Below are 25,374 nucleotides of genomic sequence, written 5' to 3' on the forward strand. Positions count from 1 at the left end.
GCCAGTAAAAAGTCAAACATTTCCCTCCTCCAACACACACATAGTCTTGAGCATGTGACTCCTATCTACTGCCAACAAATGGAGAGAAAAAATTACTATTGGTAGATTTGCTGTTGCAGTGGAGAAAGACAGAACATTTGTTGAGAGTGTTTGAAACAACAACTTTTTGAACCATTCGATGAGCAAATCCAAATGAGAAGGCATGGAATAGGGAAAAGGCCTTAATCAGCCAATGGTCCGAAGCATAATTGTGAATATTTTGCTAAGCACTGATGTCTCCATTTCTGTGCGATTTGAGTACAGCCCAGAAGGCCTGCCTGGGCACTGTCAAGCTGCTTTTAGCAGACCTTGAGGGCTTCCAGACGTTAAGAGCCCAATTTATTCCTGGTGAAATTCCAGTGATGGCAACAAAATCATGGCAATGCCAGCTGCTGCAGAACGATTAATTCAATCCAACTCTGGTTTTGGAAAGCCTAGTCCTCTAGATACAAACATTTGAAACTGCCTTAGACTGAGTCAGACAATGGGCCACCCAGCCCTGTGATATCTACGCTGAGTAGGGCAGTCGTCAGAGTCACAAGCAGACAGAGGTCATTCCCAGCTCTGCTCCTTGAGATCCTTTCACTGGAGATGCTGGGGATTGAACTTGGAATCTTTTGCATGCAAAGCATGCTCTCTACCACTGACCTCTGCCCAGCTCTGTTATCCTATGGCTCTTCCTCCTGGTTAGCATTAACTGTCTGTCTTGTCTGATTTCAGACATTTCATTTACAGGACAGTCTCAGGTAAATGGTGTCCCTACAGAAATTTAAAAACAAAAAACAAAAAAACCTCTAAGAAAACCTTCCAGGCGGACTGGCATGCATATGGCTCAAGTTATTTGGAATGGCAAATCTTTTCTGTTCCACTAGTTTCTCACCCCTAAACCGAATCAAAATATTACTGCTGCTCTACCAGATCAAGCAAAAAGGCACAAAATCAACTGACCACAAAATCCAATTGTAAATTAGTCTCTCTCCACATGACAACTAACTTGTGGGCTTAGATACTGTGGGCTGAGATTCATGTGGGCTTAGATAGTGGGCCCCACCCCTCCCCACTCTCTATATGCTTCTACTGGTTTCTGCAGCAGCTGAAGAGGAATTGAGCTGAGGGGAATTGAGAGACGTTGCTTGCTCAGGGTCCTTAACTCAATCCCTTAGGGCTGAAAGGAAGGGTCAGACCTCTCCAGTTCTGGGAGGTTCTGCTGCTGTGGCCTGTGCAGTTGCAACTCATGTGTTTATTCCCATGCAACCTGCATGGGTGCCATGAAGAAGGGAAATGGGTAAGATTCTGAAGTGAGGTTGATTCTCTGAAGGACACTGATGTCTCAGCTACTTTCCGGAGTCAAAGGAATCAACTTAACATTTCAGGTCTATGTACATTATGGACAGCCCTGCTAGATCAGACCAAGAATCCATCTAGTGCAGCATTCTGCTTCCAGTGGTGATCAGATGCTTCTGAGAAGGTCACAAGCACTGCATGCTTTTCCCATTGTCTCACCGAAGCACCTGGTTTTCAGAGACCTATGCCTTTCATTTAGGTTTCATTTAGCTATCATGGCTCCATAAATGTATGTAGATCTTTTAAAAGATCTGCCATCACATCTTATGACAATGAATTCCAATGCTATTCATGTGTATATCACAAGCAGGGGTGTCCTTAGAGAGCCCTGGTGGGGTGTGGGGCAAATCAGCCAGTGTGGGGCCCCATTCTAATTAATTTTAATGGCAGCAACAAAAGCAGGGCCCAAGCAATCACTCTGCTTGCCCTGCCCTAAGGACCGCCCTGATCACAATAAATAAATAAATAAAATTACATAGGTACTGCTATTAGCAATAAATGTTGCAAGAAAATAAGACATCACCAAAACCTGGACCATCCATAAAAACAGTCACATTTTATTGGTGCTTTCTGGAAACACAAGAAAATATGCAATTATCAAAAGAAGAAGGAGGAGGAAGAGGAGGAGGAAAAATCTGTGAGTTTTTGACAGCTAGGCATCAATTAATCCTATAAACCATATCTACATGATATACACATTTTAGAAAGTTGAAGCTGACTGAAAAGTAAGTTGGCTGAAAAGTACACTAACTTGACAGGTCTGGTCAAGCTGTTTTAATAATCTCAGGGTATTACCACAGCTGCCTCATCCCTACAACCGCTTCACCACAGGTTAAAAAATACAGGCACTTAGTATGACATGACCTTTGGAAAGTTTTCCCCTTGGTCTGCATTTTGTTTACATAAGACAGTGCCATTGGTAAATGTCATTAGGCCATAACATGGTATCAGATTGACAACAGAAACCCATTGGTTTGAAGTGAGGTTCTGTGTAAAAACAATGCAGCCTATTGTATATATCCCGAGATTCTCAATCATCATCATCAACAAAAACACAACAACAATATATTCACTTGTTTTTCATTTTCTTTGTTTCCAGCAAGCAGTTTGAAAATAATTATTCTGCTGTGCTGAAGTAGAATATTTATATAGAATCACCTCTTACATAGATTTAAAGATGTATTCTGTTTGGAAATTATTCAGTCCCTTTTAGCACTATTTTGTTATAAGATATAAGTGCCTCAAAAGCAGACACTAGATTTAGGCTGCTGATGCAGTGCAACATCACTGGAGCTTTGTCTGCTTACCATATGTGTTGAGTTCTGATGACCAATTTTCCCACTGCAGCATGAGAAAAGAAGTTGGCTGCCTGCCTACTGATAACCATACGACATAAGCAAGCCACTCAAAGTGAAGGGTATTTGTCAAATGGTTCTGTCACCACACTGCTCTACTGCTTCTTACTGAACCCATTCCTCCTTTGTTTCTGCTGATCTCATAGCTATATTCTAGGACTGTTTACATGATGGCTTATCCTGGGATAACAACTCATTTCAGTCTCTGTATGTGTGCATATTCATGCAGGAACACTGAGGTTGAAATGAGTTGAAAGAGTCATCTCTTCCTAGTAAGATCAATATAACAATAGTCATATGTATTTTATGCATTCATGTTTGTGTCAGGGCAGTTCCACTTCGCAGTAACTTGTAAATGCAATTGCAGAATGGAATGCCCCTTGAAACAATGGGCATCCCATTGCACAATTGCACTTGCACATTTATATGCCAAAGGAGAGCTGCCCTGGTGCACAACTCCAGTGTAAACACTGGTTGACAGTGCTGACAGTGATGCAGCCATGTGGGCAGGGCTCCTACCAACCACATTGCATTGTGACGTATATGAGTGGCCTTGTAGTATACAATTCTATGTCCCTTTTGACAAGCACTGTGATTGGAAAGAGATGAACCAATTGCAAGCTTGAGACATTGAAGCAGAGATGTCAATCACAGAACTGCTCTCCTTCCCCCTTCAGTGTTTTCCATATATGGCACATAACCCAGATTCAATGACAAGCAAATTTTGAGATATCTGCAACAGAGAAAAGCATAAAAACCGCCATCTAATCATTGGATGGAGTTCCATTCAATCCGATATGCTATGGAACACATTATATTGGGATGCACCTATACAGTATTAGCAATTTTGCATAGAAAACAATATGACACAAATGTTGCTGATAGGGACTATATTGAACCACATCCAATTATTGTTCCAATATGACGTACAGCCCTAGTATCTGATAAACAGGACTTCCAGTGGTCAAAGGATAGCACTGTTGCTCTCCAATGGCTTTTCCCCACTGGTCTCTCTTTAGAGACTCAGCGGAAGCCAGTGCCTCTATCTTTCAACACTCTGAAGCAATGTATGAAGATGCAGTCTCTGCCATCTTCCTTCTCTATCAGTTCTTTTGACAACCCCTTCTAACACCTGCTCAGGCCAGAACAGGCAGGTCAGAAGACTAATGGAAGAATGGGGTGAGGAAGCAGTGGGCATAGGGTCACTCAGTGCTTTGACATACGTAAAAACACTGGCCAGCATTCTGTGCAGGGCAACACTGGTGTTTCCAACCCACCAGGGGCTGCTTCGCACGAGAAAGCCAGCCTCAGTGGTGATGAGCCACCAGAGTACACTTGCAAAGCTACTTAAAACAGCATGCAGGGATTTGTGCAGTGCTGCTTCCATTGTCAACGCCATGCAAGTGCCATGCGCAGCTTGTACAGCACCACCCGGGCTTGCTTTCACATGCACAGCAGCCCCAGCAAGTCAGAAACTCCACCATTTGTTTATTTATTTATTTAATTTCTATATCGCCCTTCTAAAAATGGCTCAGGACTGTTTACACAGAGAAATAATAAATAAATAAGATGGATCCCTGTCCCCAAAGGGCTCACAATCTAAAAAGAAATGTAAGATAGACACCAGCAACAGTCACTGGAAGAACTGGGTTGGGGATGGAGAGGGCCAGTTACTCTCCCCCTGCTAAATAAAGAGAATCAGAACATTAAAAGGTGCCTCTTTACCAAGTTAGCAGGGGTGCCATTGTGTTGTGTAGCATGTGGGCCACTGTCTCTAGGGAAGGATTTGGCAACCCTTGCAGCCCATTTATCCTCAATTTCTTCAAAATTTTCCACAGTCTCTGTCATTGTCAAGCCCGTCCAAATTCCTTGAAACCTAGATTCTGCATTCAGAACAAAACATAGGCCATATTCACACGTAACAGAGCCCCTTCCACTCCACCCCACCCCACCGCTCTCCTCTCCAAATTCGGATGTAATGGAGAGCTCCCGCTCTGCAGTCAGCAAGGCTGCAGAGCAGGAGGAACTGGCTGTGTGGGCTTTCTTCTTTCATGAAGGACAGCCCGCATAGCCAATGACAGCTGGGCTGAGGGAGGAGCTTCCTACCTCTACTCCAGTTGGCATTAACGCAGCCTATGTTTCTGCATTTTACACAGGCTGCATTTTACACAGGCTGTGTAAAACCTCGGGTTGGAGTGGTGAAACACACTACAACCTGAGGGTACAAATTACAGCTCAGAGAGCGGAATCTCAGGTCGCTCTCTGAACAGAACTGGAGCCCCAGGGACCAGGCCTGCATTCGCATGTTAACGGTCTGGTAACCTGTGGCTGAACTCCAGTTAAGCGTGTGAATGCAGCCATACACAACAAATGAAGATGAAAACTGACTTTGTTTAAATAATTATTGTTGGCTGCAGAATACCTGAGCAATCAAGCCCTAAATGGCCTGGAACTTGGTTACCTTAAAGGCGGCTTGTTCCAGTACAAACCTGTTCGGTCCTTAGATCTGCAGTGGCAACCCTGAACTTTGTTTCATCACTAAGAGAAAGGTGGTTAGCAGCTCGCAGGGAAGGAGCCCTTCTCCAAGGCAGTGCCACAGCTATGGAGCTTCTTCCCTAAGGATGTTAGACTGTCTCTTTCCTTCGCCATTTTCAAACGAAATATAACGACATATTTATTTCAGAAAGCTCTTATCCTTGTGCATAACTAACCTTCTCTTGGCATTAGTAAACTCTTCTACTGCTGTGAGTTTTTAAAATTGTGTTTTGTGTATTTAAATGATTTTAATTGTGGTTTTATTTAAAATGAAAAGTTATAAATCCAGATAAAAATCAGTCTGTCAACCAACAGATATACATTCCCAAATCTTATTGATAGCACTGGGATTTAAGCAAATGGTTAAAATTAGGTCTTGTTTATTTGAGTGCAGTGCAGACAGGCCCGATTTTCTTTGGCTTGTACCCACTTTGTGCTTTCTTGGCATTGACACTGGGTTACCTTCCTGCATGTGGATTACTCTTGCACAGAGTACACATGGTCCTGCACACTGCTACATCTGTACAAGCAGACACAAAAGCCTCATTCACATTAACTTTTAAGTATACATATTTGATAGATGAGATAATTTTTTTCCCCAGTAAACACGGAAAGAAAAGTTGATGTATTCTCACTGTAATTAGACACCCATCGACACAGAAAACTGTTTTGGTGTCTTTGAATTGTAATCTCCCCGTGAAATATCAATTATACCTGACAGGCTCAGAGTGCTAGATTCCAGTTTCAATTACCCTGCCAGTATCTGTCATATCAAAGGAAAGCAAAACTTATTTGCTCTAAAGTGGAAAAAAAACACCATTTAGCCCTAAAAGTGCATCTTTAAAAGTGGTAAGAAACACTCATCCAAATGTTACTTTTATTGCACACAGATGGGCACTCTGAAGTTTGTGAACTGTGGGCAGCAGATAAAAGCTGCAAAAAATTAAAACAATGGAGGAAGGTTTCTTATGAAGTTATGAGAAGTGTACCCTGCTGCTGCTGCTGCTTACACTTAACTCTTTTCATACTGAAGGACAGAACTTCAAAAGTATCCTTACTTTTGAGGTATAATTACTTTAAAGAGAATTGAAACCAGTCCTCAGAGAAAGCAAATGGGAGAGATCGGTGTATCTTCACAGCTTTGGTGTTCTCACGCACAAATTTTACCCCCCCACCCACCCGCTTATTTCCCCCACTAATGTCTCATTCTCCTGGCCCAATGGTGCAACAAAACCTCTCACAACTCAACTCAACACAGCACAACACAACAGTCCAAATTACAGTCTACTGACACTCTTGTTTGTCTGGAATTCAGTGCGAGTCTCCCCATCTCGGTATCCTGTAAGCAGCTTACTAATATTTTTTTGTTTACAGCACAGCCTACTTGAAGTGTTCAAGATGGACAATACAATTATATATGAAAGACATGGAGGCGGTTCTCATGCACAGCTGAGCCCTGGCTAGGGAAGCTCAGCCTGGGTTAGGCTGCGCATGAGGACTGCCAGGATCATGCCCAATCCTGGTGGGACAGCGCCTCCTAGTCCCACCTTCAAACCCAGCTCTTAGCCTGGGTTAAGGGCTTGAATAAGCCCTTAACCCAGTTCCGGGACTGTGTGTTTGCTGGGGCTATGTTTAGCCCAGCGGGCACAGAGATGGACGCCTAGAGCATGTTGCGCTGTGCACTTTGGGATCTTTGGAGGCCGGGACACATCATCCGAGCCTCCGGAGCTCCGTGCTGCCGGCTTGAGCATGGATCATCTGGGAATGTGCTCTGCGCTCCCAGCAACATTGGCACAATCGTCTGGGGGGAAGGTGAGTTAAACCAATTCTCCTCCCTCTCACCAGTTCCACTGCCCTCTCCTAAAATGCCCTAGAACATGGAAGACTAAAGCCAGTTAATCCCTGCTCTGGGCTGCATGTGGCAGGGCAGTAACACTGATCCATGTGGGTGTACCAGCATGTTTCCAGGGTTGACATGTCAGTGCAGCAGTAACCCCACTCAGCCTGTTTCGTTGAGGGCAGGGAGCTCCAAAGAACCAAAGCAATAAAGGGGACTTAGAAAGAAAAAGAACAAAGAAATTGCAACACTGCTTAACTGACTCCTCCAAGCGGCTGTCAAAGGGCCGACACCTCTGGGCAACCCCCTTTAGTACACATTAGAGCAAAAGAAAGCCTTCTCCATTACTGCCTTGCCCCAGGAGGCCTCTGTAAAACAACTTGAAACCCTAGCACACAGCCTAACCTTAAATTAATTAAGTCTATCAGTAGTACCACCCCTTCCATTTTAAGAATGAAGTAATTTGCAGACTAGGATAAACTTAAGCTTAGTATATGCTAGAAACATCAATTAGCTTCAGAAACATCACCCTCCCTTTGGATACATTTTCTTTGAACATTCTGCTTGAAAGCTTAAAAACTGCATTTTGAACACTGGCTGGTCTTCATTGACAATAATATTTGTTCTGATGGGCCAGCATGGCTATCTCGCTTTAATATCCTTTGGTACAGATTAATTTTGAAAATGCTGGAAGCATTTAATATAGTCATAGATTAATGCATTTGGAAGAGACCTGAAGTTCATTTTATTCAATACCTCAAAGAAGATTCTTCTTTTTCCATTTTTATATCTATCTATCTATCTTGTGGAGGGCCTCCGCTCAGTGCTAAAGAACATTTTTGCATGTAGAAGGCCTTAGATTAAAATGTTGGCATCACCACTAATAGGATCTACAGTGGCAGAGCTAGAAAAGATCTTGTGGAGCCACTCCCAATCAGAGGGGCCGTGACTGGCCCAGATGAACCAATGATTCAGATTAAGGCAGCTCCATATGTCCTGACTCATCATATCTGTATACACTATAACGTGCACTGTAACAGAGGTGTCTGCTAAATTCATATAATGGCTTTGTAAACAAATGCAAATAGTCATGAAGCTGAACAGCTGCAACGTAACCCATAAAAGAAGAAATCTGCATGTCTAAATCTGGATTTCCTAAGAGTTTAGGAGGTGTGTAAAATAATAATAATAATAATAATAATAATAATGATGATGATGATGATGATGTAGATAGGCTATACCTCCCTCGCAGCTCAGGTGGAAGAGGAATGCTGCAAGTCCATCAAACAGTAGAGGAGGAGAAAAGAGGCCTTGAAGAGTATATCAAGGACAGTGAAGAAGATGCACTTAAAATGGTCAATAACGCGAAACTATTCAACACCAATGAAACAAAGCAGGCCTACAAGAAAGAACAAGTCAAGAACCGAGCAAAAAAATGGAAAAATAAGCCACTGCATGGTCAATATTTGCACAACATAAGTGGAAATTCAGACATCAGCAAGACCTGGCAATGGCTTAAGAATGGCAACTTGAAGAAAGAAACAGAGGGTTTAATACTGGCTGCACAAGAGCAGGCACTAAGAACAAATGCAATAAGAGCAAAAGTAGAAAAATCCACAACAAACAGCAAGTGCCGCCTTTGTAAAGAAGCAGATGAAACCGTGGACCACCTAATCAGCTGTTGTAAAAAGATCGCACAGACTGACTACAAACAAAGGCATGACAAAGTAGCAGGGATGATACACTGGAACATCTGCAAAAAATACAAGCTACCTGTAGCCAAAAATTGGTGGGACCATAAAATTGAAAAAGTTGAAGAAAATGATGATGTAAAAATATTATGGGACTTCCGACTACAAACATACAAACATCTGCCACACAATACACCAGATATAACTGTAGTTGAGAAGAAAGAAAAACAAGTGAAAATAATCGACATAGCAATACCAGGGGATAGCAGAATAGAAGAAAAAGAAATAGAAAAAATCACCAAATACAAAGATCTACAAATTGAAATTGAAAGGCTGTGGCAGAAAAAGACCCAAATAATCCCGGTGGTAATTGGCGCCCTGGGTGCAGTTCCAAAAGACCTTGAAGAGCACCTCAACACCATAGGGGCCACAGAAATCACCATCAGCCAATTACAAAAAGCAGCTTTACTGGGAACAGCCTATATTCTGCGACGATATCTATAGCAACAACAACAACATTGACAATAAAATTCTGGCATCCCAGGTCCTTGGGAAGGACTCGATGTCTGGATAAAACAAACCAGTCAATAACACCTGTCTGACTGTGTAAAATAATAAATAATAATAATAATAACAATAATGCACTTTAAAAGCTGTTACTGATTAATACTTATTGGTCTATGACCATAAATAAACATGATTGATTGATTGATTAATACTTATATTCTGGTAGCCAACCAGACATAACAAGAGCAGACCCTTATATGTAATCAATTTAATAATACTTTAAAATAATGGCAATTATTTTATCCAATTAGAAGTATTAAGAAAAAAGAACAAGATGAGCACAAGCAGGATATAAAGTGGTGAGTGTTAATATGAGACCAAGACTGTCAAAATATATAAGCTGGACAGAAAGCAGGTTTGCGAAAAGCCCTTATAAACCTCCAGTGCCATGTCAAAAATGGAATGACGAGGGATACTTCAGCAAAGTCGGGTTCTCACACTGTGTGTGCATGTTATTGGTCCAAATCATTCACTCTTATTTAACTGCACTAAAAGTCTTTCATCTCCATGCTATACAATAATAGTTTCCATATGACCAGTGGCTTAGCTATAAATAAGATCAAAAGCAAAAGAAAGGATTTCATAGTAACAGGGGGTGGGGAGGGGATGGAGGAGCCAGAGCAAGCAGCATTAAATCAAGAAAAATAGCAAAGTTTAACAGTTTTCTTTTAATACAGAGAAGTACCACAGAGTAATAAGCAGCTTTCCAAACAGCTTATGAAAAGGCATTCTGCAAGTGGTAGTCATATGCAAAATCCATTTAAATGTAACCAAAAGTGGCAAAGCAGAAGTTTGGCTAAAAAAAATTAAAAAAATAAAGAGTAGTAGAATGCCACGTCTTAAGTAGAGGCAGAAACTAGCCTGACCCGGGCGGGGGGGGGAGCAATTTTCATCTCTATGCATACTGTAAGAGAGGACTGCATGGCACAGCTCCATACATTTTTCTATGCTCTTTCTGCCCTGTTTTAGATTGGGATGGGGGCCTTGTAATCCAGTATCTTTTTTTAAGGGAATCACAACATTGCTCAACTCAGGGCTATGAGTTTCATGCAGAAGGATGTTTTATTTGGCATTACATACCAACGCAATGGGAAGAGCCAACTTCCCAAACTCATTTTCTTCTGGAGATGCAAAAATAACAATGCTAAGCTCCATTCCCCACTGGACAAACAGATGTTAATAATCCGTGGTTCTGATGGGAGGGGATGCATTTCCTTTGTGCCTCTATACAGCCAATGTGTATGATTTTGTAATGTTTTAATACATTTAAGGAGAGGCTTTGCCCTTTGGGATGCTGTCTTATGGGTACCACCTGCTCCATCCTACTGTTACCACACGATTCTGCCTCTTCACAAATGCCTGAAATTGCCTGTTCTGGCACTCTCTGTTTAAAACACAAGGTAAAACTACTATAGTGCTTTAAAAGTGAAGCAAGCTACCATGGGGAGCAGCGGATTGCCGCTGCTGGTGAAATAGTCAACAATGATTTCCTTCCTACGGAGATGATTATTCATTTTACATACTGGCTGTATTTGGAGATGTTCAAGATCCAAAAACTACAGGATTAGGAATATTAGTGTTTAGCTGTAAGTAATGGCCTGCCAGTGAAGCCCACAGAGTAAAAATAAACAGTGCAATTGGTAAGTTGGATGCTTTATTCCTAAAAAAAGAGAAAATGTATTTCAAGAGACTCTTGTAGCTGAGTGTGTCTGTCCTCGTTTCTTGCCCACTTGTTTCCAAGCACCTGTTGAATGGTGACCTCAACTCTATACCTTAAGATTCAAACGTTTTACAAAACAGCTTTTTAAACAAAAGCCAGCTGTTCCTCATCGACACCACAGGGAAAATAGAATTCAGGGCAGTGCTGTAGGAATATTACCCAGAGACTTCCATTCTCACACACCCAGCTGCACAACAGAGCCATCCATGTGGAGAAAAGAAGGGAATACAGGCTGGTGTTAAATTAAAACTTGGAAACTGAATACTACTATTTTAACAATACAACTAATTAGCTAGTTTCAAATGAATGAAGTCCTTGTATTAGGATTTTTTTTTTAAAAAAAATGTGTAATTTTATATAATAGTTGGAAATTTTTGTGCTAAACATCAACACTATAGTGCAAAAAATGATTTTAAGTGTATGATATAATTACGCAGAATTAGTAATGCTAGCTAAATTAGGAAAGCCTTGAAATAATATAAAATTATTTCCTGCAGCTTAAAATGTTATTACACCACAATGTTTTGTCTTTTGTTAAAAAAAATTCCTTTTTTTCCTAAAATGGTAATGTGACAATAGTCCTTGTATTATTGTGATAATCCTAAATGGGATAGTTAAGAGAATTTTTAAAAACGGAACAAGGCATAGCCTTTAAAATAATTTCATGTTGTTTCTTCTTTTGATTTTGATATGAATACCACAAAACAACTGCTCCACAAACTGCTACTTTATTTCCTAAGGGTGGAAAATTCCATGAGTTAATTTGATTTAGATGTTTTAAAAAACCAGACACGAGCATGTGGTCTTCCTGTGTGCTGTCATGTGAAGTGAGCAGGCAGACACTGACGGAGGTTTGAAAAGTATCCTGAAAACATAAATGTATGTTTGCTTTTGTTGCTCAGTCGTCGTCACAAATTCATTCATTCATGAATGAACATGAGAGAGATGTACCCGTTTCACCATGTCACTGCAAAAGTTAAGACAAAAACGTCACCTTACACAACTCTCTTTAAATGTCTCTCTGCATAGGGTCCTGCCACACTTGTACAATTACTGTAGCCACCAGAAACTACATTGCTGATCATGTCAGAAAAAACTTAGTGGCAGAGGTCAATGTTGATGTGATTTGGAGACAGAGTATCACAAACCCTCTTCCAATTTAATTTGGTGGAGTCACCAAAAAGTATTGTAGTGTATTTTTCTAAGCCAGCCATTTGTGTTCAACTGAAACCCAGTTTCACAGCATATCCTGTGCAACACACCAAAATCCATGCCACTTTGCACTAAGCAGATCTAGATCAACTACAATGTTATGTATACCGCAGAGCACAGCCCTGGGAAAATGGAAGCCTCCTAAATTAAACTACTGAAGCCCTTCAGAGCTGGCTCTTCTAAATGCTTCCAGTTCTAGTTCATACGAGAGGGAAATGGTCACATTCCCAAGTAGAGGGAGAACTGTAGAGTAAGAGCAATCTGCTCCGCATGAGGGACAGACTGCCTGTGCTTATTATTGATCTGAGCTTAGCAGAACAGAAGAACAGTGAATCTGAACAGCAGAACAGTGTTGTAACAATGTTAGAAGTATGAGGGCCAATAGTATAGTTCAGTCTAGTTTCCATGCTGCTTAACAGTATGCATCTTTTGAATACTGAAAATGCGACCAATGGGGACAGGGATATATCAGGTTCCGAACTCAATCTTAATGGGCACACCTGCGTGGGTGTTATATCAGTGTTTCCTATGCAAACTGTAACAGGCAGCCCTCTGTGCTATGGAGTCCTGATTGAGTGCAGCTCCCTGATACATACTGACTGCATGCTGAGGAATATGTACTGTATCTACTCTTCTTACTTCTGTTTGCTGTGGGTTTTTATTTTTTATTTATTATTTTTATTTATTCAATTTCTCTACCGCCCTTCCAAAAATGGCTCAGGGTGGTTTACACAGAGAAATAACAAATAAATAAGATGGACCCCTGACCCCAAAGGGCTCACAATCTAACAAGGAACATGATAGACACCAGCAACAGTCACTGGAGGTACTGTGCTGGGGGTGGATAGGGCCAGTTACTCTCCCCCTGCTAAATAAAGAGAATCACCACGCTAAAAAGTGCCTCTTTGCCAAGTCCATAGCAAGTTACCCATGTAACTGTGGCGAATGTGTGAAAAGTGTGACGTAGCCCTTAAGTCAGGAAAAAATAGCAAGTGTTATCCTGAGCACATCCAAGGAGCTAACGAACATAGCTGCCTTCACCATACGGCAACCATTCTGTAGTTAAGGCTATGCGATGCTTGGTTTGGCAACAAGTTCTTCAAAGGTCTGCCTTAGAGGACAGAGGTCCTCGACCTATTTAAAGATGCATCAGGGTCTCTTCAGAAACCCCAGCAGTACTCACAGCAGGAGAGGATTCACTTCGTCAGTTGCCCTGTCCCTGAACAGTCTTGTAGGCTCTGAACTGCCACTTGCCTGTACCAGGGTGGCAGAGGCTTCCTTCTGCCTCTGCCTGCCTCCTAGATCTCTCTGCTGCCTGCATGATGCCTACATGACCTCCATATTGGCTGGGGTTGGAACACCAGATCCTTGACACCAGAGGTCTTGCATTGCTCCTAGCTGTGTCTTACTTAGGTTAAGCCATGCGGGTTGTGCCATGGAATCCTGGGAAACTCCTGGCAGCACAACTCCCAGACTAGCTACCAGGGATAATCTGAGCTTGTGAATGTATAGTGCATTCATTACTAGGTACCATTTATTCCCCAGCAGAGCTCCAGTGCCCTGGTACAGCTTTTCCTAGTATATAAATGCAGTGGCGGGAGAAAGTGTTGACCGTTAAGAGCTGTAGGAGCCCTGTAGCGCCCTTACCACTAGCTGTCCAGCGGCTAAATTAATCACTGAAGGAGACAGACCACTTAAAACAAAAACAAATTAAAATGCAGCTGGCAGTGCTCACTCTCCTCACCTGCCCAGGGGCAAGCAAAAGAACAGAAAAGGAAGGTATTGGGACCATACTGGCAAATGGCATACAGCCACTCCTCGCCAACAGCAAGGGTTCCGTTCTGGGGAAACCTTATGGTTGGTGAGCCATTGAAATTTATTTATTTATTGATTACATTTTTAGACGGCCCCATCCAAAGTCAAATCAATGGCAAACAGGGGTTAGGGGAATTGCAGTTGTGAAAAAAAAAACCAACGCAAAATACAGTTAAAAATGGGGGGGGGGTAATCTCTCCAAATCTCCATGAGGCAGTAATAGGAGTGAAAGGGAGCCCCTAAAATCACTCCCAAACCCCTGAAAATCACCCAAGCCCCCCAAATCACCCCAAGCCCCCAAATACTGGAGAAAATAACCCCGGCCCAAATTGCCAAAAAATCTCACCAAACTGCGGATACTCGGGTCGTGGTTGGCAAGACCTGGCACAATTTCCCAGTTGTGGATACTTAAAATCATGATGGGGGGACCCGCAGTTGGCGAGGGATGGCTGTACTTTAATGTGTCCCAAATCAGGACAAGTAGCACATCTTGCCAATGTTTAAAGGACATCACTGGCTGCCAGTTTGTTTTGGTACTTAATTCAAAGATCTAGCTTTGGCCAAACGAGTCCTAAAGCACTCTTATCTGAGTTCTCTCTAAGGACCACCAGAAATCCTGCCCACTTTTACCTTCTGGTCTGAGTGCCTTCATTTTCTAAGGGTGGCTATCAGGGACAAGGGGCTTTTTTGTGATGATTCCCTGTCTGGAACTCCCTCCCATTACCTAGTCATCTAGTACCTACTCTCTTAATACCAGGTAAAAACCTTCCTACTTATCCAAGCATTTCACAGTGTTCAGTGGACTTTCATTAACTGAAATTTGCTGCCGATGTTGTTATGGGCTGTAGAATCTGGTTCTTATGTGAGTTTTATGCCTCTGCTCTGCTGGGTTTTGATATTGTTTTGTTTGATGATATTGTTTTAAATAATTGTTGTAAGTTGCTTTGAGGATTACAGTGGAAAGGCAGAGTAGAAACAATTTTGACTGATTGATTGATTGATTGATTGATTAAGGCCCAAGCAAAAATGGCCCTTGAAAAATTAAGCGTTACACAAATGGCATTCATTGCTGTCAGTCACTACAGGAAGTGAGTGGAGATTGATCAAACAACTGTCAGTGGGACTGTCTGGTATTCAACCTCTGGGGCAATCATCATACACAAAGTGGTGTGATAGAAACAAGTTATCATAGTTCAATGGGACCCAATGTTCAGAGGCAGCATATCTCTGAATACTAGATGCAAGTTTAGAGAGGCATACTAGAGGGACAAATACTGGAGGGGCAAGTTTTGGGTGGTATAGAAATGAAATGAAATGAAATAAATAATAAATTATGAGGTCATTCACACAATCAAAAACGGTGTTCTACCCAGGTTTGGGAGCTGTGTGTGTTCCCAACTTTTGGTTGTGTGGAAGCAAGGTTAGCAGAAAAAGGTAGAATTGATTGCATGGAAGCAAGGTTAGAGGAAAACCTGGGTACCTTTTTCTCCTACCTGGCTTCCACACAATCACTTCTACCCAGTCTTCCTCTAACCTTGCTTCCACACAGGCAAAAATTGGGAGCACACACAGCAACCAAACCCGGTTTGGTTACAGTTACAGGAATACAGTTTTTGATTGTGTGAATGTCCTCTCTGTCTTGCTTTAGGGCTTCCCAGATAATCCAGCAGCACACACAGCTGGATTTTGGTCTGATCCACCAAGGCATGTTCTATGAGGACCTTCTCTCATCACCCAGAGATTCCATTTTACATGGTGCAGTGGGGAACATGGAAACCATCTTCAGCTATAGGTAAAAATACAGAACTGAGTGATATGGAACCAGTGTGGGAACCAGTGTGCTGTTTCCCCCGCCTCCCCCGAGAAATCTGTCATCACACCAAGTACTGTTATATGAAAAAGCCGTTGGCTAGCAATTACTTGTGGAGTTTCTTTAAATGGCAGTGGAAGTAAAAGCAAGTTAAACGTTTATTAAAAGGAGAATAAGCTATATCTAGTAAGATCTTTGAAATCCCAGGAGTAACTCTGCGCGTAGTCAAATGATTTTCTATACTGCAGCATAATCTATTGTGGCTACTATTGTACTACTACTACGATTATTATTATTATTATTATTATTGATGATGATGATGATGGCTGACATACCATGCAAGGGTACATCAGCCTAGTAACACTGCATGCATGACATCTGTGCAACTACAAAAACGGTGCAATGCGACACAAAAGAAAGCCCACTGGGAACAATGGATTCACTCTTGTGCAACATCATTTGCACAATTTTTGCAATTGTGCACACTGCATGCACACAGCATATGGGTGTGTGTGATGTAACCTTACGTGGTATGACAGCCACTATTATTACTATTGTTATTATTAATATCAGCACCATCAATGCACATGGTACTTTTCAGAGATTCATAAGTGACTGGGAGAGATAAAAGAAAAAAGGGGGAAAGAGGTGATTTAAGCAAATGACGGATATCAGCAAATACAGTGACCCATATTTAGGCTGGGGTTACACCTCGGGACGAGGATTAAGGGGTTAAGACAAAGGCTTTGTAGACAATGTGAGTTCTGAAGATGGATCCAAAGAAGAGAGAAGGGACAGTATATACATTATCATCTTATTATAAGTTAGTTATAGTTCTTGTTACTCAGCAGTAAAATTCATACTTGGCCTGTGTTGGTTCTTGATAAGGAAAGCATTCTGGAATCTAACTTACACTCTGGACAAATCCTCAAATTACTTTTAAAATACTTTAAAAAATAAAGTACAAAACTGACAAAGGAAGGTGTACAGTGGGCAAAGAAACCTCCACCAGCACATTCTGAACAAGTTTCCGGTCCATACCTCCCACTGCTACTTTATTTACTGCAGCTGGCCAAAGTTTTATAGCCTGTTTCATGTATTAAAATTCAAATGTGGAAAACATTACCAGTGTCCTCCTTGATTTTTTTTTTAATTTTCCCCCCTTCAACTTCCTTTTCAGCGTGGAATGTATCAAATGGTCAAAGGCTAACTTAAGACTGACTCTACTCAAAAACTATTTCCTTTGTTCTTGTGTTTTTACTTCAAAATTCAGACCAGTTTTCCAAAAAGAAAATAGCGGGCCTGATGCTTTCACACAAGTTACAGTTTCAGACAGTGAATAATGTTGCCTGTGAACTTTCAGAAACTGTTTTCTTCAGAAAGGGAGGCACGGGGAGACAAAGAGGGAGATTTGCAAAGGCTTTACTATTCTATCTTTGCTGGGGTGGAGAGGCGGATATTTCCAAAATTGCCTGCCTGTCACTGGAGTTTCTGTGCTACAAATACTTTATATCTAAGGTTCATTTATTATTTTACACATTTCTAAAAGCAAACAAGAACTTGAATTCAATAGCAAAAGCAACCCAACTTCATGCTCTATAAAAATGCATAATCACCATTTGATAATCAACACAAATAAATGTCTAGGAAGCAGAGGAAGAATACCTGCTCTTTCACGGCAGAAAACCAAATGCAAGGGTCAGGTATTTCCATCAAGCACTGAACATACAGCTGACATTTCCAGGGTTCCCCCTCCCTGCCCAAGCCTTTCCTCAGCTACATCTGGCATATAAGAGGGAAGCACATATTTATGAAACAACTCTCTCTGAAGTGATGCCCTGGGTGCATGTTGCATCGGTTTAACATATGCAAAGCGCAAAAAAGCTACCAAAGGGAGGAGGGGAAAAAGCCCTCTTCACTTTTGATTGAGAGCAGATATACAGGAATTGTTGCAAGTCACAGATCTGGCTTTTAATAGAGCCAGATTTCTTCATTAAAAGCAGTATTGTTTAAACACAACGTGATATGTATTTGTGAATGGAATCACTTTGAACAAACCCAAATCTTAAGAGTCTATGTATCCCAGGGGTACATAATTCATCACCTGAGGGCAAGCTGAACTGCAATCCAGAATTTCCTTTTGTGAATTATCAGCAACTGTTATATGGAAGGAAAATAGTGCCTGGTTCATGCTAATTTTATGGGGAAAGCAGAGAATGGGGATGCTGAAAAAGCATTTTTGCTCAAACAGAATCTAGTGAGCAGACTATTCTCAAGCAAGCATTTTTGCTTTTATCCATAAATGCCAGTGGTAATAATGCAGTGCAAAAAACACAATTACCTTTAACTTTAGCCTTAGCTTTAAGAGGTAATCTTAGCAAAGAGTTCCTTCGTTTAATGGGCCTTCCCTCCCACCCCAAATTTTTGGAAACAAACAAAACTCAGTGGTACTAATGGCCATAAATTCAGTGCCTTTCATCTTGATATGCATTAGGAGGCTGGCTATGTGCAGCAGCACTGATTTGCAGCCATTAAACCTGGGCAAGAAGTATTTGGCCAAAGACAGCTGGCCCAATTTCCTTTATTTTTAAAGAGAAACATACTTCATGCTAGAATAACCAGTGCTAAATATAGTCCTCTGCTATACTGTTCACATGCTGTAATACCTTGCAGAAAAAAGTTGGTCCTAATATTTTCTGGCTTTGTCCCCCACATGGTCCCTTTAAGGGTGAGCTTCTCAGCTGTAAGGGGATAATGCTGGAAAATATTCATAAGTGTGTGTGTGTATGGTCAGGACATGAATTTCTGGCCAGAGCAATAGATCAAAATTGGTCCCTACTGCAGAATCTTCTGGGCCAGCTTCCCATTTTGGCAACATTAGTTTAGAGCTCTCTCAGCACACATGTTAAATGGAATGGAATACATGCAAATTCCCTGGGACCAAAAGCACAGAAGAATGTAAAACACCTCATAGGATCTTTTTTTGTTATCTCAGAGCTGTAGTTTTTCACAATGCTCTTTTGCATGTGTCTTGTTATTTACCACAGAAGAACAGAAGGAGAAATTACCAAAGTGCCTAGTGGATCAGATAGTCATTTGCTGGAACTACCAACAAGATGATGTCTATCATGTTATAAACACCAGAATAAAGATCATTTTCTGGATGTAAATGACCTCAACAGGAGCGTAACAAGGCTAGAGTGGGCCCAGAGACAAAATTTTAAAATGGGCCCCTCGCAGATACACACACACACACACACACACACACACACACACACACACACACACACTTACTTCACATTTGACTTGCCTCTGGGGGGCCCCTCAAGGCGTGTGGGCCCCCAGGCAGCCGCCTCCCCTTGCCTAATAGTAGTTACACCCCTGGACCTCAAAACAGTGGGACATATGGTGGTAACCTCCAGGTTTGACTATTGGAATGCACTCTACGTGGGGCTGTCTTTACATGTAGTCTAGAAACAACAATTGGTACAGAATGCGGAAGCCAGATTCGTCTCCAGGACAACACAAAGGGACCACATAACACCAATTTTAAAAGAACTGCACTGGCTGCCGATATGATTCCAGGTGAAATACAAAGTGCTGATATTATTATCTATAAAGCCCTTAATAGCTTGGGCCCAGGCTATTTAAGAGAGCGCCTCCTTTGTCATGAACCCTGCTGCTTGTTACAATCTTCTGGAGAGGTCCAGTTAAGATTGCCACCAGCTCTTTTGGTGGGGACCCTGGACCGGGCTTTCTCTGTGGCTGCCCCAGGGCTTTGGAATATGCTCCCCGCTGAAATAAGAGCATCTCCTTCTCAGTTTGTTTTCAGGAAAACCTTTAAGACTCGCCTGGTCTCGCAGGCTTTTAATTAGAATTAATTTTAATAATCTGTTTTAATAACTTTTATCTGATTGGTTTTATTATGCTTCATGGATTTAAATCAATTGACTTTTTATATTGTTTTAAACTTTGTACTCTGCCTAGAGATGTGTGTGTGTGTGTGTGTGTGTGTGTGTGTGTGTGTGTGTGTGTGTATCAGGTAGTATGGAAACATGATAGACAGAAAGATAGATAGATAATTGTTTTAAGGGAATGGCCAACATGGACCAGAATCCTAGAGATCTGTGATGGAGAGGCATATTCACAGCATGAGTTGTTCTATTTACAATTAGATATGACTTCAGCTATAACTCAGGTCAAGATTAGACTGACTGATACAGATAATCAAATAATTTGTTCCATGTTCAAGCTTTCCTTTGTATATTCTGCTGGGCCTTAATGGAAAAACTGATTTGCCCGGGCCTTTTAATGCCAGGTCTTTAGTTTCTAGTGGCCAACTTCCTAACACTGCACTTGCACGAAGACATTGTGCTCGACATTGCATAGCTAGTTGTGCCAAGTATGGTGTTCACATTCCAACCTAGTGCAAACATTTTAGTGGTTGTGCAACAAAATGTGCAACCTGTGGCACACCTCCTATGTTTTTCAGGAACCTCTACACAATAACGCAATTTCCAGGAACTTCTACACAACAGTGCAATTTTGAAAATGCCTGTGATTTAGCACAGCTATGCAATCTGCTTGTACTAGCTGGACTCTGTTCATCCTTCTAGAACAGCATTAGTCAGGATGTTAGCTACTGAATGTTTCATACTGCTTTTAATAATGTTGCTTCTCTGTTTTCTGCTGTCATAGTGTTATGACTGGCTGGTTTTTAAGTTATGTGAATTGCTTTGGGAGGCTTTGCTTGAAAAGCTGTATATAAAACACACAAATTAAATAAATAAACTTGAAAAACAAAGTTCACATTTCACAGTGTGAAACTGTAATGACAACAGGTGGCTGTGATATGGGAGCATATAAGACAGAAGTAATTCCTGGCTTGGGAAAAGAAAGGTAGAAAAACGGGAGTGAGTTCTTAGCAAGCTGCTCTGGGAACCGTTGAAGAAAAAGTTGATAAGAAGATGGAAATTTCCCCATCTTGAAATGTCTCCTCCCACAGATGTATTTTTTACCCACTACAAACCATACTGTTGGAAACCAGTATATAAATATTCTTAATATAAATAATAATAATAATAAATTAATAAAAATAATGGCTAACATGTCCCACAGTTTAACATGGTTGCTGCAGAACTGCCCTCATTGCTGTGGAGCTCTAACACACGTGGCAACACTTCCACAATACCCACATCACGCTGCAGGAAACATAAATCAATAATCATAACAATAATACTCCCTAAGCAGGGACCATGCAAGGGGGATTGGTACCAGAACGCATGCAAGTTAATGCCCTAGCCAAGGAATGGTACATACATCTTCAGAATCTACCAGAAAGAGGCTGTTCAAATTTATTTTAGTAATTTGCCTTTTCTCACTATCTCACCCATTTGTAGAGAATTAGTGTAGTACTAGGCCTAAGAAGCTGAATTATAAGCTGCTGCCAATCTCTACTCACTTAAAAACCCACTGGGTAGCCTTCGGCAAGCCACAAACTCTCAGCCTTAGAATGTTCAGCAATAAAGGAGCAATAATGCTGGACTTTCCTACGGAGTTGTTGAAAGTATCATTAGTACTGCGTTTTAAACCCCACCCTTACTGCAAGGAGTTCCAGGCATTATCTAGTGTCCCCACCCCCTCTGCACTTTATTTATTTATTTATTTAGCGGTGTACATGGTTATGTTTAGCCTCACAACAACCCTGTGAGGTAGGTTAGACTCAGAGATACATGACAGGCCCAGAGTCACAGAGTGAGCTTCATGGCTGTGTGCAACACTCTAACTACTATACCACACCCTCTGCTATGGCAATAATGCATGTGAGATTATTATCTGAAAATACTGTTAAGGGGGGGGGAAGGGGGGATATTCCTTAACAGAATGGAAGCTATCAGAAGACATTCCCTTCTGAAAGGTTGCTGGGTATTTACTGTCAAAACAAGATGGGTGTGTTGGCACAGAATTAAACACCAGAAGGTCAAAATGTAAGGGCTAAAAATGAAGCTCCTTCAAACATATACTAGTTATTCTGTTTTAAGACTACCTCCAAAGCTGTCTGTTTTGAATCATAACAGTAGGTGTACAAACAAAATTTGAAACATCGACGTGAAAAAGCCTGTATGAAAATAAAACCTACATAATCAGCAAGAAATATTCTATCACCCCAATTCAAATATAGTGCTTAAGCTTATGCTTAATGTAGGTTTCATCTAAAGTTCAATTTCTAAAGTGCTTTTATGAATGGGGATCTCCCCTCTACTTCAAATCTACGGCAGATTTTTTTCAAAAAGGCTCTCTCTCTATATATAATTGAGGAAATATATATCTGAAAAAAATATATTCTTCAAAACATGTTGCTCCAAAACTAAGGATCAAAGTTGTGTGTGTTTTTTAAAAAAGTATACTGTCATAAAAAGGACAGCAAGAGACCGACAGCTCTCAGCAGAGAACAGAGAAAGGTAGGTAGGTAGGTGTGTGTGTGTGAGCGTATGCGAGTGCGTGCGAGAGAGAGAGATATCCAATCCAATCAGAGGTCAGTTCCTGCTTTTAAGCTCTGTTCCCGAGCTGCTCAGAGGACATGACTTAGTCCCTTTAGCTAAGCAGGGTCCACCCTGGTTGAATATGAATGGGAGACTTGATGTGTGAGCACTGTCAGATATTCCCCTTAGGGGATGCAGCCACTCTGGGAAGAGCAGAAGGTTCCAAGTTCCTTCCCTGGCATCTCCAAGATAGGGTTGAGAGAGATTCCTGCCTGCAACTTTGGAGAAGCTGCTGCCAGTCTGTGTAGACAATTCTGAGCAAGATGGACTAATGGTCTGACTCAGTATATGGCAGCTTCCTATATTCCTATGAATGCCCACCCCACCAACTTTATATCTGTGAAGGTTTTCTGTTTGTATAATAGTAATGAAAAAGTCCTCTTGATTTTTCTTCTGCATTTTCCCCATGGAACATTCTTAATGACCATGGAAGGGAGGGTCAATATGAATAGCCTAACATTTATTAGCAAAATGTATCATAGTGACGAGAGGCTTTTAATAAGGATCGATACCCACTACAACTCCCTCTTGTCAATTATGCATGAGAAGTACGAAGAGAAACCGTCCACGGTTCAGGTTCTACAGTCACACATATATTCAGTGTAAAAACAATATATGCCACTGGAGGAAGATAATTCATGGCTAACATATAGCCCATGGAAGAATGGCGCACATGTGCAGCTTCTGCCCACCAAGAGCCCATCTTCACTATGTGTGGCAGCTGTTGCATGCACACTAACTTGTACATAATCACTGCTGCACCACCACTGCCATTGGGAAGAATGGTGGTGGCAGCGCAGCAGCGATTATGCACACTTTTAGTGTTCACACAAAGGCTCCCACTCACAGCAAGGATGGGCTCTTGGCTGGGACAGAAGCCGTGCACACATCCCTTTTGCATGTGCAGCACACTGCAATTATATTAGCCCTTGTGTGTACAGCAGAGATATGTTTTAAAAGCAACCCACTATACTAAGAGTATTAATTATTTTTACATTTTATATCCCGCTCTTCCTCCAAGGAGCTCAGAGCGGTGTACAACAACCTTGTGAAGTAGGTTAGGCTGAGAGAGAAGTGACTGGCCCAGAGTCACCCAGTAAGTATCATGCCTGAATGGGGATTTGAACTCAGGTCTCCCCGGTCCTAGTCCAGCACTCTAACCACTACACCATGCTGGCTACAATAACATAATACTTTTGCATAAATATACATTCTTTAATAGCTGGATTGACTATTTTGCACCTCAGTTAAAGCACCTGGGCAGGGCGAGGGGGAGGAACCACAGCCCCAAATCCTAATTACTTTACTGTTTTCATTTCAACAAGCAAACAAATCTTTATAGCTTACCATTAGTGAATGTCTATTGGCAGAAAGGAGGCCTGTCCCATATCCTGACCCAAGACCTCCCATTGCTCCATTATGAGAAGGCCCTATTAATCCATGCATGTCGCTATGGCTACCGGGCATGGCAGTTGAAGGCCCCACTGCATGGTTCCGGAGTACATGAATAGCATCATCCAGTCTTTCCAAGCGGTCTTCAATCCGGCTTTGCTGTTTGTTTATGAAAAACAAATTAAGAGAAGCATCAGCAAATCTTAAGGGCTATTTATTGTTTGAGACAAAACTCAAAGAGATTAGGTACTGCACACTTTGCACCTTGTCAGGCAAGGGAGGGAGGAGGTGGGGAAATTTGGCAAAAGATGTGCTATTTCTGAAATCGTATTTACATTATTAAAGCTGCATTTTTAAACTAAAAGAAAAAGATCCCAACCCACAGAAAAATGAAATGTCTCAACACCAAAACCTTTCCACTAGGGACCTAGGAAAGTAGTTCACAAAATACAGTGTTTATTTTCATGGGCAAAACAGGTTCATTGATTCCTCATGAATATAATAACTACAGCACATAAGCTACTTTCTGATTCTGAATCATTTGTATCACTCAGAAATATCTAATTACTATGAAATTTTAAGATATTTAAATGTACTGCATTGCAATCCAGAACTCATTTATTCCTGAGTAGTCCTATTAAAGTCAAGTAAGTCAAGTCAAGTAAGTCAGTAAGTTGAGCACTCCTTCCTACAGCAAGCTTTGTCAGGGCCTCCCATTTCCACATGAACATAGGAAAAAATGAAAAGGAACATCTTAGCTCACTATTAATTCCCACAGTTTCTGCCTTGTTCCCGGTAGTGCATGTACCAAAACAGCTTCCAGACCATTAACACAAGTTAAACAGGTTTCCTTCATTTAAACAAACTTTTACACAGCCAGTAGTAGATAAAAACCAAACCAAACCAAAAAAACCTGAGATAAACTGTGCAATTCTGTCTTTTCTACAGCATAAACAAATCTTCATGTGCTTTTTGGAGGAGCCTCCCTTCATTTTCCCACCATCTGAAGCCAGGAAGAGCAGCAGTACAGATTGTAAATAACGTTAAATGTCTATTTCACCAGACGACTTGCTTGCAAAAAAGAGTAAAAATGGGCAGGGTGACTAAAATAAACTACAAAAAAAAAGGTGGTAAAGCAATGTGTGCATACATTGTGCTAAGTATTTTTCATTCTACAGTTCCCAGAATGCTTCTGAAATTGATCACATTATCCTCACTGTAGTTATGGGGAAACTTGGACAGGTTGGTATTAATATATTTGTTTAAAATATTATCCAGTGGAATGGGAAATAATCTAGTGTTTCTAAAATTCATTTACATTTTTATTTTTTATTTTTGCCATGTAGCATTTCAGGGTGTGTGTGTGTGCCCTATTGTTCAAAAAACACAAGCACCAATCTTTGCACTGAACTAGCTGAACAGACCTAGTCCTGTCCCTTCTCCCTGTCACTGGTTCAGGCAGATAATTATTTGGATGTCTGTGGTCCTTCCATGAACTAGAGGGGAAGAGGCCAA

The 25,374-nt window shown here is 41.3% G+C and overlaps 1 protein-coding gene across 27 annotated transcripts in view; it reads right to left on the reverse strand.

The window, feature by feature from the left end:
- TCF4 (transcription factor 4) overlaps positions 1-25,374 on the reverse strand; it is a 515,439-nt gene that overhangs the window by 22,591 nt on the left and 467,474 nt on the right. For all 27 annotated transcript variants that reach the window (XR_008314851.1, XM_053289328.1, XM_053289336.1 and 24 more), the window contains one exon: positions 23,815-24,018. Coding sequence is in view for 26 of the 27 variants with exons in the window: in XM_053289328.1 (XP_053145303.1) it covers positions 23,815-24,018 (204 nt within the window). In the remaining variant the exon portion in view is untranslated. The remainder of the gene's footprint in view (positions 1-23,814; positions 24,019-25,374) is intronic.

Source organism: Hemicordylus capensis, chromosome 2 (genome assembly GCF_027244095.1).
Source record: "Hemicordylus capensis ecotype Gifberg chromosome 2, rHemCap1.1.pri, whole genome shotgun sequence".
Classification (NCBI taxonomy): Eukaryota; Metazoa; Chordata; class Lepidosauria; order Squamata; family Cordylidae; genus Hemicordylus; species Hemicordylus capensis.